At 45.3% G+C, this 14878-nt stretch overlaps 2 protein-coding genes across 9 annotated transcripts; both read left to right on the plus strand.

Annotated features, from left to right (window-relative positions):
* The first annotated feature begins 1732 nt into the window (after positions 1-1732).
* On the plus strand, positions 1733-4661 carry LOC124670575 (G-type lectin S-receptor-like serine/threonine-protein kinase B120). Its single transcript, XM_047207063.1, has 5 exons — positions 1733-3197; positions 3638-3736; positions 3818-4002; positions 4111-4321; positions 4423-4661. The coding sequence occupies exons 1-5, from the start codon at positions 1967-1969 to the stop codon at positions 4659-4661; spliced, it is 1965 nt and encodes a 654-aa protein (XP_047063019.1). The 5' UTR covers positions 1733-1966.
* Positions 4662-8272: 3611 nt separating this feature from the next.
* Positions 8273-12835, plus strand: LOC124670573 (G-type lectin S-receptor-like serine/threonine-protein kinase B120). 8 transcript variants are annotated; one of them, XM_047207060.1, is made up of 7 exons: positions 8273-9591; positions 10524-10625; positions 10706-10887; positions 11427-11637; positions 11901-11970; positions 12074-12224; positions 12307-12835. In XM_047207060.1, the coding sequence occupies exons 1-7, from the start codon at positions 8331-8333 to the stop codon at positions 12607-12609; spliced, it is 2280 nt and encodes a 759-aa protein (XP_047063016.1). In that variant the 5' UTR covers positions 8273-8330; the 3' UTR covers positions 12610-12835. The 8 variants fall into 8 exon arrangements, with proteins under 8 accessions (XP_047063016.1, XP_047063018.1, XP_047063017.1 ...); XM_047207062.1 differs by having other exon boundaries at positions 10527-10625; XM_047207054.1 differs by having other exon boundaries at positions 8277-9591; positions 11733-11970.
* Positions 12836-14878: the final 2043 nt, after the last annotated feature.

The following is a 14878-nucleotide window of genomic DNA, read 5'->3' on the forward strand; positions in this document are numbered from 1 at the left end:
TTGCGGGTCACTTGTTGCACCGAAAGAAGAATTTATGTTGTATTCTTCATCGAACAAACTAATGGGCCAGCCCATTCGTGGTTGGCTTCAGGCGACGCACGGCTCCGACGCGCTAACGAGCGGGGAATAGGGAACCCCGAGCAGATTGGGTGGAGCTAACCATCACCCATTAGCGTTGGTTTCGTTACTGCGCCTGGCCCATTTAATCGGTTATTTCAAATTTTTCCAGAATCGAAAATTTGCTTAGACTCAAATTTGCCCAGATTCGAAAATTGCTTAGATTTAAAAATTGCCCAGATTTGAAATTTTCTCAAATGTGAAATTTGCTAAGATTAAAATTTTGCTTAATTCAAAAATTTGTTCAAATTTGAAATTTGCTTAACTTTAAATTTTGCTCCACTTTAAAATTGTTAAAAAAGAAAAAACAGAAAAAAGAAAAATTGGAAAAAACAGAGAAAAACCGACAGAAAACCGAAATTCAGGAAAACCTAAAAAAACCAACGAAAAACCGAAAAGACCATGGTCAAACCGCGCGGGTGATGGTTTGCAACCATCATCTGCGGGTGCTGAATAGGAAAACGCTAGCAGATTCCCGTCGCAGGGGAGTTGCTATACGCCGACCTGGTCGGCTCGTTCCGCGTGCCACACACCCAGCAACCAGGTCAGGTAGGTTGGGCCACGGCCCATTAGCTTAGGTAAGATTTTTTTCTTTTTTCTTTTTTCTATTTCTTTTCTTTTACTAATATTTTTCTTTTTTAAAATCTAACATTATTTATGAAACTATTTTTTCAGATATTTTTAAAATATGAACATTTTTAAATTTTGAATAGTTTTATATTTTGAACAATTTCGTTTTTTCAAAATTTGAACAATTTTTATGCTTGAACATTTTTAAATTTAAATATTTTTTAAGATTGAACATTTTTGAAATTTGAACATTTTTTGAGATTGAAATTTAAAAAAATTTGAACATTTTTGAAATGTGAACATTTTTTGGGATTGAACATTTTTTGAGATTTGAACATTTTTTTAAAATATATTTTTTGAAAATATGAACAATTTTTTGAATATGAGTACTTTTCTGAATCTCAACAATTTTTTTTAAATCTTAGTATTTTCGAATCTGAAAAAATAAAAAGAAACAAAAGAGAAAAGGAAAAAAAAGAAAAGAAAAAACGAAAAAAGAAATAGAAAAGGAAGTACACTGCAAACTAGGCCGACCAGGCCGGCCCATACCACGCGCGCGGGGGTGTGCGGCGCGCGGTAACGACCGACCTGGTCGGTGTATAGGAATTCCGCCGTCGCAGCCCGTCTACTCCTTGCAGGTCTTATGCTTGCGGGCTGAAAGCCCATAATGGCCCGAGGGAGGCCCATATATAGGGCTAAAGTCCTGCCCCGAATGGTGAAGTTCCGGCGCCGCCGTTCCGATTCCAGTCGACCATGGCGGCCAGCTCCGGCACCGAGGAAGGTGCCGGCGTCGTCAGAGGCGCCGGTGGTCTCTGCCTTGGTCAGCGGCAGCCGCCGGCAGGAGCTCGCCGTCGTCGTCGCCACCACGGATGGAGGACTCCCACGGCTTGAACTCCAGCCACGGCGCCGCGATGACCGACGCGCGTCCCTGTGGTGAGGTTTGCACTGTCGCAGGCTCAATCCAAAGTCAACCCTCTAACCTGAAGTCGTAGCAACAATGTTTTTCTTTGCTGAGTGTAGGCACCTGCCCTTCATCTAGTGGTCGATCCTATGTTCTACCAAGTCCATAATTTCTGTGTCCAATTATGTTAGTCTCAATCACCAGGTTGCCAGTTTGACATCGTACTCTTCCATTATTCAAGTGCGACAGATGTCCAAATTCCTTTGACGGTCAGAAAATGCCCCAGCTATACGTCCACTAGCTGCAGGCCAATTGTTACAGAGGACCATATTGCTCTGTTCATCCACCCCCAACAGGAGGACGAAGAAGGAAGCCTCAATGGGCATGCCACACATTCCAATTCTTACCCTCCTATTCCTCCTCACTCCACTCTGCAGATCCGATGACCGGCTCACGCATGCAAAACCACTCTCCGCCGGTGACACGCTCATCTCCGAGGGCGGGGTCTTCGCCCTCGGCTTCTTCTCCCCAACCAGCTCCAACACCACCATGTACCTTTGCATGTGGTACCACAACATCTCCGAACGCACCGTCGTGTGGACTGCCAACCGCAACAACCCTCTCATCGCCACTTCTTCCCCGATTCTCACCTTCACCAACAGTTCTGACCTGCTATTGTCTGACTCCCAAGGCCGCACTCCTTGGGCGGTGAAGAGCAACATCACGGGCATGGGAGTTGCTGCGGTGCTGCTAGACACGGGTAACTTTGTCCTCCAGTTTCCAAATAGCACAGTCATATGGCAGAGTTTTGATCACCCCACGGACACCGTGCTTCCAAATATGAAGGTCTTGTTGAGCGTTGGGAGGCTCCTTGCTTGGAAGGGCCTAGACGACCCATCCAGTGGAGACTTCTCTTTGGGTTTTAATGCCAGCTCGAATCTTCAATTGGTCATTTGGAATGGGACTCGACCCTACTCTCGTGTCCTTCTGATGAATGGTGGCTCGGTGTTCGGCGACACATTCCAGAACATCACCTTCTTTGAATCCATCGGAGACACCGGCAATGGGTCCTTTTATACATACCATCTATCCGACGGCTCACCTTATGCACGTGTTACCCTTGATTACATGGGTGTCTTGAGCACTCTCATATGGAACCGCTCCTCATGGACAACCATCTCTAAGCGCCCTGCTAGCAGCTGCGACCTCTATGCCTCGTGTGGCCCATTTGGCTATTGCAATCATGTTGGGGATGTCCCAACATGCCAATGCCTCGAAGGATTTGAGCCTGTTGGTCCTGGTATGAACTCTTCAGCAGGATGTAGGAGAACAGAGGCGCTGACATGCACCAAGAAAAGTCGTTTCGTAAACATAACTCAGATGAACATCCCCAACAAATTTGAAAGTCTTCCAAACAAAAGCATCGACGAGTGCGCTAGCAAGTGCAGCAGCAACTGCTTGTGCACAGCTTACGCTTATGCCAAGTCAAGCAGTAACGATGCTCTGGTGGACCGGTCAAGCTGCTTGGTTTGGGCAGGGGAGCTTATCAACACGGGAAAGAACAGTTACTATGGCGAGATCCTCCACCTCCGGCTTGCCGACTTTCCTGGTATGCATTCACCGTTCCATTGTAGCTTTATGTATCATGACGCTTAATGTATGTGTCACTGGTTTTAGTGGATGCCCTTTCCTTCCACTCAAATAGCATATGCATCAAATGACCGCCAACATTTAAACATGGTACATTTTCTAAAACATATAAACTTTACTGTAAGCGATTAATCGTCAAATATTCTATTTTGTTAAATTAGTGTGGTGTCTAATTCATAACTGTTGTATATGAGCATGCTATAACATTAAATCTCTATTTACCGTAAGCTCTGGAGGGGTTACTGGTAGTAAAGTAATTCGTTCCATGCACTAGTCATGGCACTGTGGGCCAGTAATATTTATAACCTACAAGTAATGCGGCAATGCTTTTGTAATGACCCTTCCAAGTTGCTTTATTTGGCTAACTATTCACTAAGTTTGTGTTGAATAATTTTGCAGTTAAAGAGAATACAAGATTGATCAAGATTGTACTCCCAGTTATAGCATGTGTGCTGATACTCACATGCATAGCAATTGTCACGATATGCAAATACAAAGGTAGATTAAGCTTTCAATATCAAAAGTCAACTTATTGTCTAATTGTTCGATAACAAAATAATGAAAAACATTGATCTTCAGCAAGCAAACGGCAGAAAAAGGAAATCCACAAGAGACTGATATTAGGATACCTTAACTCTTCCAATGAAATTGAAGGCGAGAATGTGGAATTTCCATTTGTTAGCTTCGAAGATATTATCACTGCCACAGATAATTTCTCTGACTCAAAACACATTGGAAGGGGAGGTTTTGGAAAAGTTTACAGGGTAACTCAAAGTTTTGTACATAAGCACATGCTCTGTTTTTTAAGGTTAATTACATTATTGGACAGCTGCTTCAATCATTTCATAATTCAGGATGGTGTGATGATGTAGGGAATGCTGGAAGGTGTTAAGGAAGTTGCTATCAAAAGGCTTAGTAAGGATTCAGGGCAAGGGGTAGAGGAGTTTAAAAATGAAATAGTTCTAATTTCTAAATTGCAGCACAAAAACCTAGTTAGACTTCTTGGTTGTTGCATTCATGGAGATGAAAGGTTACTTATCTATGAATACTTACCCAACAAAAGCTTGGATACCTTCCTCTTTGGTATGTTTAGACTTCTGCTGACACATATTCCAAGTTTTGATTAACCAAAAGGATTTCACTGATGACTAACTATATATTCCGTTTACTACTCATCTTTGGAGATCCTACAAGACAATGTGTGCTTGATTGGCCCACACGCTTCAAAATAATTAAAGGGGTAGCGAGGGGGCTTCTTTACCTCCACCAAGATTCAAGATTAACAATAATTCATAGGGATCTCAAAGCAAGCAACATTTTACTGGATTCAGAAATGACTCCTAAAATATCTGATTTTGGTATGGCAAGGATCTTTGGTGGAAACCAACAGGAAGGAAACACTACTCGGGTTGTTGGGACATAGTAAGTAAATAAATGCACCAGCCATCTATCAAAGGTTGTAGTTTATGTTGTCTAATTCAATTCAATATTTTTTTTGTTGTTGAATTATTTAAACAGTGGTGTTACATGTCACCCGAATATGTAATGGGAGGTGCCTTTTCTGTTAAAACGGACACCTATAGCTTCGGTATTCTTCTTCTGGAGATCACAAGTGGCTTGAAGATCAGCTCACCGCAGCTCGTAATGAACTATGTCGGCCTTACAGCTTACGTATGTATGGAAAATTGCACAATATTTGGATCGTGAAAGGCTGATCGAAATTTACTTAATTGATGATAAGTTGGTTTTATTGGCTCGGGCATGGAGATTATGGGAAGATGGAAAAGCAAAAGAACTAGTGCACTCTTCAGTTATTGAAGTTCTAAGGTGTATCCATGTTGGCCTTTTGTGTGTTCAGGACCTGCCAGATGATAGACCATTTATGTCTTCGGTAATTTTTAGGGAAAATTGGCCAGAGGACACCGTTATTTCCGGTCCTTTGCCAAAACACACCACAAAAACACGTCTTTGCCAAGTACCATTATAACTTTACGGCATATTTGCCGAAACACACCATGTGTAGCTAAAAATGGAAAGTTTAACATTTTATATACATGTGCAGTCTTCCGTTTGAAACATTTTTTTTTGTCTAATTTCAATTTCTGCGCCTACAGTGGTTGTACATATCAAAAAACAGATTATTTATCTTTAGTTCAAAATTTTGTGCCAACAGAGGCCGTACATATACGCTCATATGCTGAAGAAAAAATTTGACAACAATATGTAGTGCCAACAAGGCTGTACGTATACGCTGATATGCTGAAGAAAAATCGGACACCAACTTAACCAGATTTGACACAGGTAACAATTACTGACCGAACAGATTTAACATAAATTTATCTCAGAAAAGGCTCAACGTTACAAGCCACAAAATGACATGTTTATAAACCACAGCAAGTTCAAAAAGCAAGTAGCTATTTGCATATCCCTATGTTCGTATGGTATACAACATTCGACACTATGGTATAACTCGGAAAAGGCTCGACTCCATGGTTGCCGGCAGGGATTTGGTCAAGTGCGAGGGTGCCGTTTCATGCGGCTGAGAACGCCCTGTACCAGACTACGCACAGGGCGGAGATGCACCTTGCCACGCCGGTTGCTGTTGGGGCCCGGCCGGCTACACTTGACGGGGATAACGTAGAGGTGGGAGGGGGTGCACGACGAAGACGGCCTTGCCGACGGAGATAGACGGCGGCGGCCATGTAGGATGGAGTAGGGCCCCCGCTAGGGTTCGTCGCTCACGAGCCTTGTTCTCTGAGTCGAGCCTTGTTCTTCCCTTTGATCTCAACCAGGAGAAGAAAACAGTTTAGGAAGAAACAGTCTGGGTATATATCCAAAGGGCAAGATGGTCATTTTACCTAACAAAAGTCAATCTTTTCCATTTTGGGTAATACGGTGTGTTTTAGCAAATATACATAAAATTATAATGGTACTAAGCAAAGACGCTTTTTAGTAGTGTGATTTGGCAAAGGACTGGAAATAACGGTGTCCCATGGCCAATTTTCCCTAATTTTTATGTTAGAGAATGAAAGTGCATTTCTGCCAGCACCAAAGCAGCCTTTATATTTTGCTCTTCGGAATTTTGGAACTCCAGAACCAAGGGAAAATGTGGAAATGTCTCTGAATGCAGTGAGCATCACGACATTAGAGGGTCGTTAGATGTTTAAGGCCTGCTTCATTTTCTAATCTTAAGGTCTTCTTTTAGTGTGCAAATTTCTGTATATGTAGTTGTATAATTATGATTTACCATATGTGGACTCTGAGTTTCTTGGTTGGTGGTGGTCACACCCTAGGTGGAAAGGCTGTGAACTGAGATGTAGGAATGAGACAAACATGTATTATTCGAAGCGAAGATATTGTTGCTGTTGTCTTCAGTTGCTGTTGCCAAAATGAAGAACATATATCTGTAGGTTGCTCTGACATACATGGACCGCAGTGCCTCATCATGTATTATATTGTAGGTCTTTTATTAGAATCCTTGAGTATCCTTGGATTAAATCTTGGATAGCACCCCTGCTTCCACTAGTCTCAAAGCTGGGTTCTGTATTGTGCAGCATTGGCACGTCCCGAAAAAACTCTAACTGAAAACAAGGCCGCTCAGCTTGAATAATTCAATTCTACCGAGACCCTGACCTGTTTGGAAAAATACATTGTAAAACAATTTTAGTTCGCATCATGAACTCCTAAAACTATGTAAAATGTTGAAAAATTCTCAAAAGTCGCTCCAGCTCTAACAAGCAGATAGACAAAGCTCCTGCCAGAGCCGGAGAAGTCTTTCACTTGGCTTGACATCCCACAGTGAACCGTGATGCGAAAGCACCGCCTGCCATGGCGCCATCCTGTAGTTCTGTCTTCCTCATCCTTCCCCACATTGGCTGCCTCTGCATGACCGCCGGCCGCTGCTACTGCGACACCACCAACTGGTTGTCTGGTCAGTCGAACGCTGCCTCAAGGCTCCAGCCTTCAGTCTTCAAATCTTTTGGTTGAGTGTTGGGTCGGGTCCATATGGAGCGCTCCGTGTCCAGTCAGCCTGTACATACACAGTCCAGAACACGTCGTTGTTCCAGTGTGGAACTATTCTGGCTCAACGGATCGTCTAGCTCTTGAAGCCCCCCGACAACGGATCGGCGAGGTCAGGGAGGCAGGTGACAGATCCCTTGACTGACGCGCTCTGCCGGCGGTAGACCGGGCTTCGCCTGGCTCACATTCTGCTCGGGGATGTCTGCAGCAACACCAATGGGCACGAGTCAAACCCAAACGTGAAATAAGTTTTCCCGAATGCATACGAGAATCTGTCATGCCAGCACTAACTGGCCATTTAAGGGTTGTGTTGCGGTGAACAGGCGGCTCCGGGATCACGGCGTCTGAGACAAGCTGCAGCAATGCGTCTTCAGTAATCTAAAAGAGCAGAGTGTTTCGGAAAAATAAATCTCCTAACAACGTGTAAGAACCTCGCAGTGTCAGTGCTCACTAGTGTACCATACCAACTGAAATTCAGAAAGGACGGAATTTAAACCTAGCTAAAATAAGTTTTGATAAATCATAGAGATCTCTATTGATGGCCAAAAGTCACATCTTGCATACCATGTAACCGTCACAGGATCATGTATATATCTGAGATGACCTGCATTTTCACACAAGGGTTGTACAGTAGTAGATATTTTGGCGTGGGAGGGACGTGGCTGCTGTAACATCAACCGTATGGTCCATATATATGGTAATCAGTAGTTCAGTACGCGACCACCAGCTTATCTTTCGGCTTCACATGGAGAAAACCACGTACTGGTGTGGTGTGGTGAACTTTCAAAAAAAAAAAAAAAATTCCTTTGCTCGTCCATCGCGGTCCTTCAAGACTTGTCGCCTGCTCAGCTGCTCTCCTACTGTCCGGTCTCCTGGCCATATGTGCGCTAAGGTCCTGGTCGACCTTGCCGTCTTGATCAATCACTACTTCACTGGTCCCATTGACTCCAGATTTTTGCCATAATGCATTCCTTCCGTTATACATATTCACCCGCTGCAGAAAAATTATTCCAAATAACCATCCTGCATACATTCCCTTGACACAACAGCTGCACACCAAGGAGACGGCTTAATGGCTATGCGCTACATTCCCATCTTCATCCTCCTATTCTTGAGTTCATCCTGCAAATCTGATGATCAGCTCACACACACAAAGCCACTCACCCTCGGCGATACGCTCATCTCCAACGGCGGGGGCTTTGCTCTCGGCTTCTTCTCCCCGAGCAGCTCCAACACCAGCCTGTACCTTGGGATATGGTACCACAACATCCCTGGACCAATCACCATCGTGTGGGTTGCCAACCGAGACAACCCAATTCTCGCCCCTTCATCCCCGGTGCTCGCCATCACCAACAGTTCAGACCTGGTGTTGTCAGATTCCCAAGGTCGCACTCCTTGGGCGGTGAAGAAAAACAGCACGGGCGCTGGAGCTACTGCAGTGCTTCTCGACGAGGGGAACTTGGTCCTCCGACTTCCAAATGGTAAGATCACATGGCAGAGTTTTGATCACCCAACCGACACAGTACTTCCCAAGATGAGATTTTTGGTGAGCTACAAGGCAAAAGTCGCCATGCGGCTTGTTGCTTGGAAGGGCCCAGATGACCCATCTTCTGGGGATTTCTCGTGCAGCGGCGACCCTAGCTCTCCAGACCTTCAGTTCGTCACATGGAACAAGACAGAGCCATATTGCCGCCTCACTGTCCGGAGCGGCAAGTCTGTGTCCGGTGGCACATATCTAACCAACACCAGCTCCGTCTTGTACCAAACGTCTGTCAACTCTGGAGACGAGTTCTACGTCACCTACACAATCTCTGACAACTCAACGCTCATGCGCTTGATGATTGACTACACTGGCAAGTTGAAGTACCTAAGTTGGAATAGACACACATCATCATGGGCAATCTTTGGAGAACACCCCTATGTTCCATGCGAACTCTATGCCTCGTGTGGCCCATTCAGTTATTGCGACTTCACTCAGATTACACCAGCTTGCCAATGCCTTGATGGATTTGAGCCTGACGACGGTGTTAATTTTTTCTCTAAAGGATGTTACAGACAGGAAGCGCTCAAATGCGGCAAGCAAAGTCATTTCGCTCCGTTATCTGGGATGAAGGTTCCTGATAACTTCTTCCACATAAGGAACAGAAGCTTAGATGAATGTGCAGCTGAGTGTAGTCGCAACTGCTCGTGCACGGCTTACGCTTACAGCGACTTGAGTAGCGCCGGTGCAATGGCTGACCCTTCAAGGTGCTTAGTTTGGTCAGGGGAGCTTATCGATGCTGGGAAGTCAACCTCTGGCGAGAATATGTACATCCGCCTGGCCAATTCTCCTGGTATTCCGCAACCGGTGCAATTTTTTTTCTCTGCAAGTCATTATAAATATTGTATCGCCAATTTTAGTGGAGCTTTACACGTGAATAAGACGTGTTCAAAAAATTTGCATTAAAATTTAAAGATGGGACGCATATGGACATGATTTATTATGCAAATACATAGATATCGTACTATGACTAACTATAGTTGACATGATTTATTATGCAAAATTTGCAACACTCATACTAGTAATCCTTATGACTAACTATATATCTATTCGACTATTTTGCGCAATACGTTAAATCTGTATAAACTTTGAATTTCTAGCCTCCCACAACATGTTATTACATCCAATTTACAAAAAAAACATGACATTATGGATATTAACAGTTTTGACAAAAGATATTTTGATGATCGTTTTGTACTGTAATATGTTTATCACACCCAGAAAATTTGTGATATACGGCAAAAAATATTTTCGAGACAAAGATATTCGAGTATCTAATCTCAATATTTCTAGGGTCTCTAGTTAGTCTTAGATGTTTTGTAAAAAAATGTGACACTACCAAAGATTCTTTTACCAACACAAAACATAGTCTTTGCCATTATTATAATATAAACAATAGAACTTGCAGCCTAAATTTAATTTCAAATGCGTACAATTCCTTTTCAGGTTTTATGGATTAGCTTTTCATGGGCCATAGCCATTTTGTTCTCCCTTTTATTGCGTTAACAATAGACAAAAAAAATTAAGGGGTAGAATCATTAAAAAACACGGGCTCAATGGAATATCAAATACATTTCTTTTTATGATCAAATCATTGATTTACCACAAGCCTTAGTAGTTTAATTCCTTAACTTGCGGGTAGCCATATAAGCACTTAATTAATTTCAATGATCCATCATGGTACGTACACAAGTGAATTCTGAACTTCTGATTGGATCGTTTCAGCAGTTAACAAGAAACCTACTACAGAACAGATTCTACTCCCGATTATAGCCTTCTTGTTGCTATTGGCATGCATAGCCCTCGTCGGGATCTACAAATACAAAGGTAGATTAACCAAGGTGTCTTGACTTCCACATATTATTATATCAGTGTAAGAGTTAGATGAATATGGATGTCCTAACTAGCAGGCAAATGGAGAAAGAAGAAAAACCAGAAGAAACTGATGCTAGGATACTTCAGCACATCCAAAGAACTTGAGGGCAATAGTACAGTTCCATCTGTTACCTTTGAAGATATCCTTTCAGCAACAAATTTTTTCGCTGACTCCAACTTGCTAGGGCGGGGAGGCTTTGGCAAAGTGTACAAGGTAATATAATGTGGTGCATACAATAAATTCGATGGAAAGAACAGCAGCATAGTTTACCTTCAATTGTTGTCTGACTCCAGAAAACACCCTTACCAATATCGTTTAGTGTATGCCTTCCACGATGCAACTATCAAAACCGTTGCACACAATTAGCCTTCCCCTCCCTCACATTGCCGTGAAACCATCCGGCTTTGGATCACATGTCATCTACATGGACAAGTTGATGGCTTAGGCTCTTAGCATCTCTCATTCTTACAATTGTCATTTCTAACAATTGCTACATGTAAAAGTTGATGCCAAATTCGTGAAACATGTCCATGTTGATGTCACGAGCTCGAAAATTGCAGTGGTTTAGGATGAGTCTGTTATTTGCACTTTCATATTCAAGAGTGCAAACGAGACAATTTTGGAGTTAGAAACATTTTTTGGCTTAGAGTTAAAATAAGTTAAATGGACTTGTCGGTGTAAGGATAAGTATATGTAGGACCTGAAAAAATCTGCTCCCAATTTTTCTAATCGAAGAATATGTCCTAATATAGGGAACATTTGAAGGTGAAAATGTGGTGGCTGTCAAAAGGCTTAGCCAGAATTCTGGACAAGGTACAGTGGAGTTCAGGAATGAAGTAGTTTTAATTGCCAAACTGCAGCACAAAAACCTAGTCAGACTTCTTGGTTGCTGCATTCATGGGGATGAGAAGTTACTGATCTACGAATACCTACCTAACAAAAGCTTGGATTCCTATCTTTTCGGTATGTACTTTTTCTATCACACCTTACAAATTTCTTTACGTCAACCAAAATGATATTCATGATGACTAGTTTCATTTTCATATTGATCATGAAAGATGGTGCACGAAAATATGAGCTTGATTGGTTGACACGGTTCAAAATAATTAAAGGAATAGCAAGAGGCATTCTTTATCTCCATCAGGATTCAAGATTAACAATAATTCACAGAGATCTCAAAGCAAGCAACATCTTATTGGACAAAGAAATGACTCCGAAAATTTCAGATTTTGGCATGGCAAGAATATTTGGTGCTAACCAGAACCAAGCAAACACTAACCGGGTCGTTGGAACATAGTAAGAAATCCTTATAGCTTTAACACTTTTGTATATATGGCATGGTATAGTATATTTCATTTTATGCACTCCTTGCTTACTTGTTGTTGATTGTTTTAAACAGTGGTTATATGTCGCCTGAATATGCAATGCGAGGTGCCTTTTCTGTAAAATCAGATACTTATAGCTTCGGCGTTCTTCTACTGGAGATTGTAAGTGGCTTGAAGATCAGCTCACCTCAGCTCATAGCCAACTTTTCTAGCCTGATCACCTATGTAAGTATTGCATAATACACGAAACTATCAATCCCTCCCCTTCGCCCGGCATACCGTATGTTGACATGGTTCTATTGATCAGGCGTGGAGATTATGGGAAGATGAAAAGGCAACTGAACTGGTGGACTGTTCAGTTGTTGCAAGCTGCCCACTTCATGAAGTTCTACGGTGCATTCATGTGGGACTCTTGTGTGTTCAAGATCATCCCAATGATAGGCCACTAATGTCATCGGTTATGAATATGATCGAGAATGAAAACGCACTTCTTCCGACTCCAAAACAACCTATATATTTTGCTGAAAGTAACTATGAAGGTGCAGAAGCAAGAGAGAGCATGGAGAACTCCGTGAATGAAATGAGTATCACCACACTTGAGGGCCGTTAGATGTTGTATAACTTAGTGTGTGCAGATTTTAGTATAGCTGAACTTAACATTTCTTAGGTGGTTGTAATATTTGTGATTTTGTTGTATGAGAAACCTGTGAATAATAGCTGACGAGCCACCGCGGAGCCTGGTCGATACGCCCAACTGTATTTTCTTTTTGTTATCTCGTAACAGAACCCAACCATGTTGGAATGCCCCACTGAATATGATTATATCCTTCAAGCAAGTCTTGTAAAGTCTTGTAAAGTCTTGGACACTGTATATTTCTGAAGTTCTGAAGCAGTACAAAATATAGTAACTGTAATCATAATGAATTCCAGTACCCAACTGATTCATCAAAAAACTACACTGAAATACTATATGCCCCTGGGCTTCCACAGATCAAGTAAATAACCTAGCCAAATTAAGTTCAGCGGAGAGACCCAAATGCGTATTGCTAGGACTACCTTAGCTCAAGCGCCGGGACCATGAAGACCCTAGAGTGGTAAATCGCCTCGATGAACTTGGCTTCAACGGCTCAGTGAACCGGCCAACGCCACTGCACAGCAGGAACTGGCTCCGCGGCCGCTTCCTCCGAGCCGTGGCCGACGCAGCATGCGGCGATGCGCCGCACCGCCGTCCGCTCCTCTTCTTTCGTCGGCGCTTTCCACTTCTCTCTCTCCAAGGAATGGCAACTCTACGAGTCAGTAGGCCTTGGCCCATTACTTCCGGTTCTTAAAACAAATGCTTATACGGATGTAAGGGCATCTCCAACCGCGCGACCCAAACGGACGCGCTGGGCCGTCTGTTTTGGGCCGTTTGGGTCGCCGGCCGGACACGCGGACAGCGGCCCGCGTCCGCGTGTCCGTTTGGGTCGCGCGCTGCGCCCAACGCGCGGACGCATCGCATAATCCGAAAAACACGAAAACAAAAGAAAAAAAGCAAATTTAAACGAAATTTGATAAAAACATATGCCCTATTTTGGGCAAATTTATACATAGCCCTATTTTGGGCAAATAACTAACAAAAGAAGCCCCTATATGGGCTTTAAAATTTATACTAAATATTAAAAACCCTCTATTAGGGTTAGGTCGGCGGCGCGGTGGCCGCCGGTGCGCCGCCTAGCCCCTGTGGGCGTCGTCGGCGACGTCGTCGTCGTCCACCCCGGGCGGCGACGCGCTGTTGTGGCTGGACCGCGCCGGGGACTCCGGCCACGGAGACCACAGAGGCCTCCTCCCACGGCGAGTGTGGGTCCGGAGCCACCGAGGCCGCGGCGGCGCACGGAGCGGCCGCCTCGCCCCGACGGCGCTGCCGCCTCTCCTGCCGGGCGCGGCGCCCGGCCTCTCGCGCGCCGCCGCTGCTCCGCGCGGCGCCTGTCCTCCTCCCGCCGCAGCTCCGGCGGCGGTCCTCGTCGGCGCGGCGCCCGGCCTCCTCCCGCCGCGCCGCCTCCTCCTCCTCCCGTCGCGCTCGGCGGGCACCGGCGTGGAGCTCCCAGCCCTCGCCTCCTCGACCTCCCGCCGGGCCGCCTCCTCCATCTCGGAGGTGCGAATGGCCGCATGGAGGTGCGGCCATTTCGCCTCCTCCTCCGCCGCCGAGATCATGAGGGCGGCGCGGAGGTCCGGGTCCTCCTCCGAGGACTCCGGCTCGGCTCGAGGAGGAGAGGCGGCGGTTGCGGCAATGCCGCACCGCCGCGGGCGGCCTCTCCGATGTGGAGGCCGCGCTGGTTTCCTCCCGATGGCCGCAACGCCGGCGGACGACGGCGGCTGGCTCGCTCGCCTCGTCGTCGTTCGCTCCGGGAGCGAACCGTCGCTCGGGGGCCATGGCGGCGGTTTTGCTTGGGGAGTGGAGTGGGGACTGGAGTGGAGGGCCAGATCCCCTCCAGTCCTCATTTAATAGTCTCCCCGGTCACCGAGCGAGTGGGCCCAAGGGAGACGAGGCGATCAGCCGCGCGGACGCGAGCGGACGGCGCGTGCGCATCCGCGGCCACGCAAACCTAGCCCAGATTTGGGCCGGGTTTGCGTCGTTCCGGACGCCGCGGCCGTCCGCTTTTGCGGTGCGTCCCCGCGCTGGGCCGCGTTTTTGTCCGGCTCGACCCAAACGGACGCGTGGGCGCGGTTTGGGTCGCGCGGTTGGAGATGCCCTAAAGCCCAAGTTTGCCAAGGAAAGGAAGCCCCATATTGAGCTCTCATTACCCATTCGGTTCGTGCCCTCTAAAAAAAACTTTGGCTGGACGGATTCCTCGACCAAATCCGCCGATACCTCGATCTCGTCGAGCAATCCGGGCGCGAAT

Source organism: Lolium rigidum, chromosome 7, assembly GCF_022539505.1.
Source record: "Lolium rigidum isolate FL_2022 chromosome 7, APGP_CSIRO_Lrig_0.1, whole genome shotgun sequence".
Taxonomy (NCBI): domain Eukaryota; kingdom Viridiplantae; phylum Streptophyta; class Magnoliopsida; order Poales; family Poaceae; genus Lolium; species Lolium rigidum.

Coding starts and splice junctions, on each gene's coding strand:
- LOC124670575 (XM_047207063.1), top strand. CDS start 1,967: ATGGGCATGCCACACATTCCAATTCTTACCCTCCTATTCCTCCTCACT. Junction 3,737..3,817: donor CACGATATGCAAATACAAAG/GTAGATTAAGCT, acceptor ATTGATCTTCAG/CAAGCAAACGGCAGAAAAAG. Junction 4,003..4,110: donor GTTTTGGAAAAGTTTACAGG/GTAACTCAAAGT, acceptor GTGATGATGTAG/GGAATGCTGGAAGGTGTTAA.
- LOC124670573 (XM_047207054.1), top strand. CDS start 8,331: ATGGCTATGCGCTACATTCCCATCTTCATCCTCCTATTCTTGAGTTCA. Junction 10,626..10,705: donor CGGGATCTACAAATACAAAG/GTAGATTAACCA, acceptor TGTCCTAACTAG/CAGGCAAATGGAGAAAGAAG. Junction 11,638..11,732: donor CTTGGATTCCTATCTTTTCG/GTATGTACTTTT, acceptor TGATCATGAAAG/ATGGTGCACGAAAATATGAG.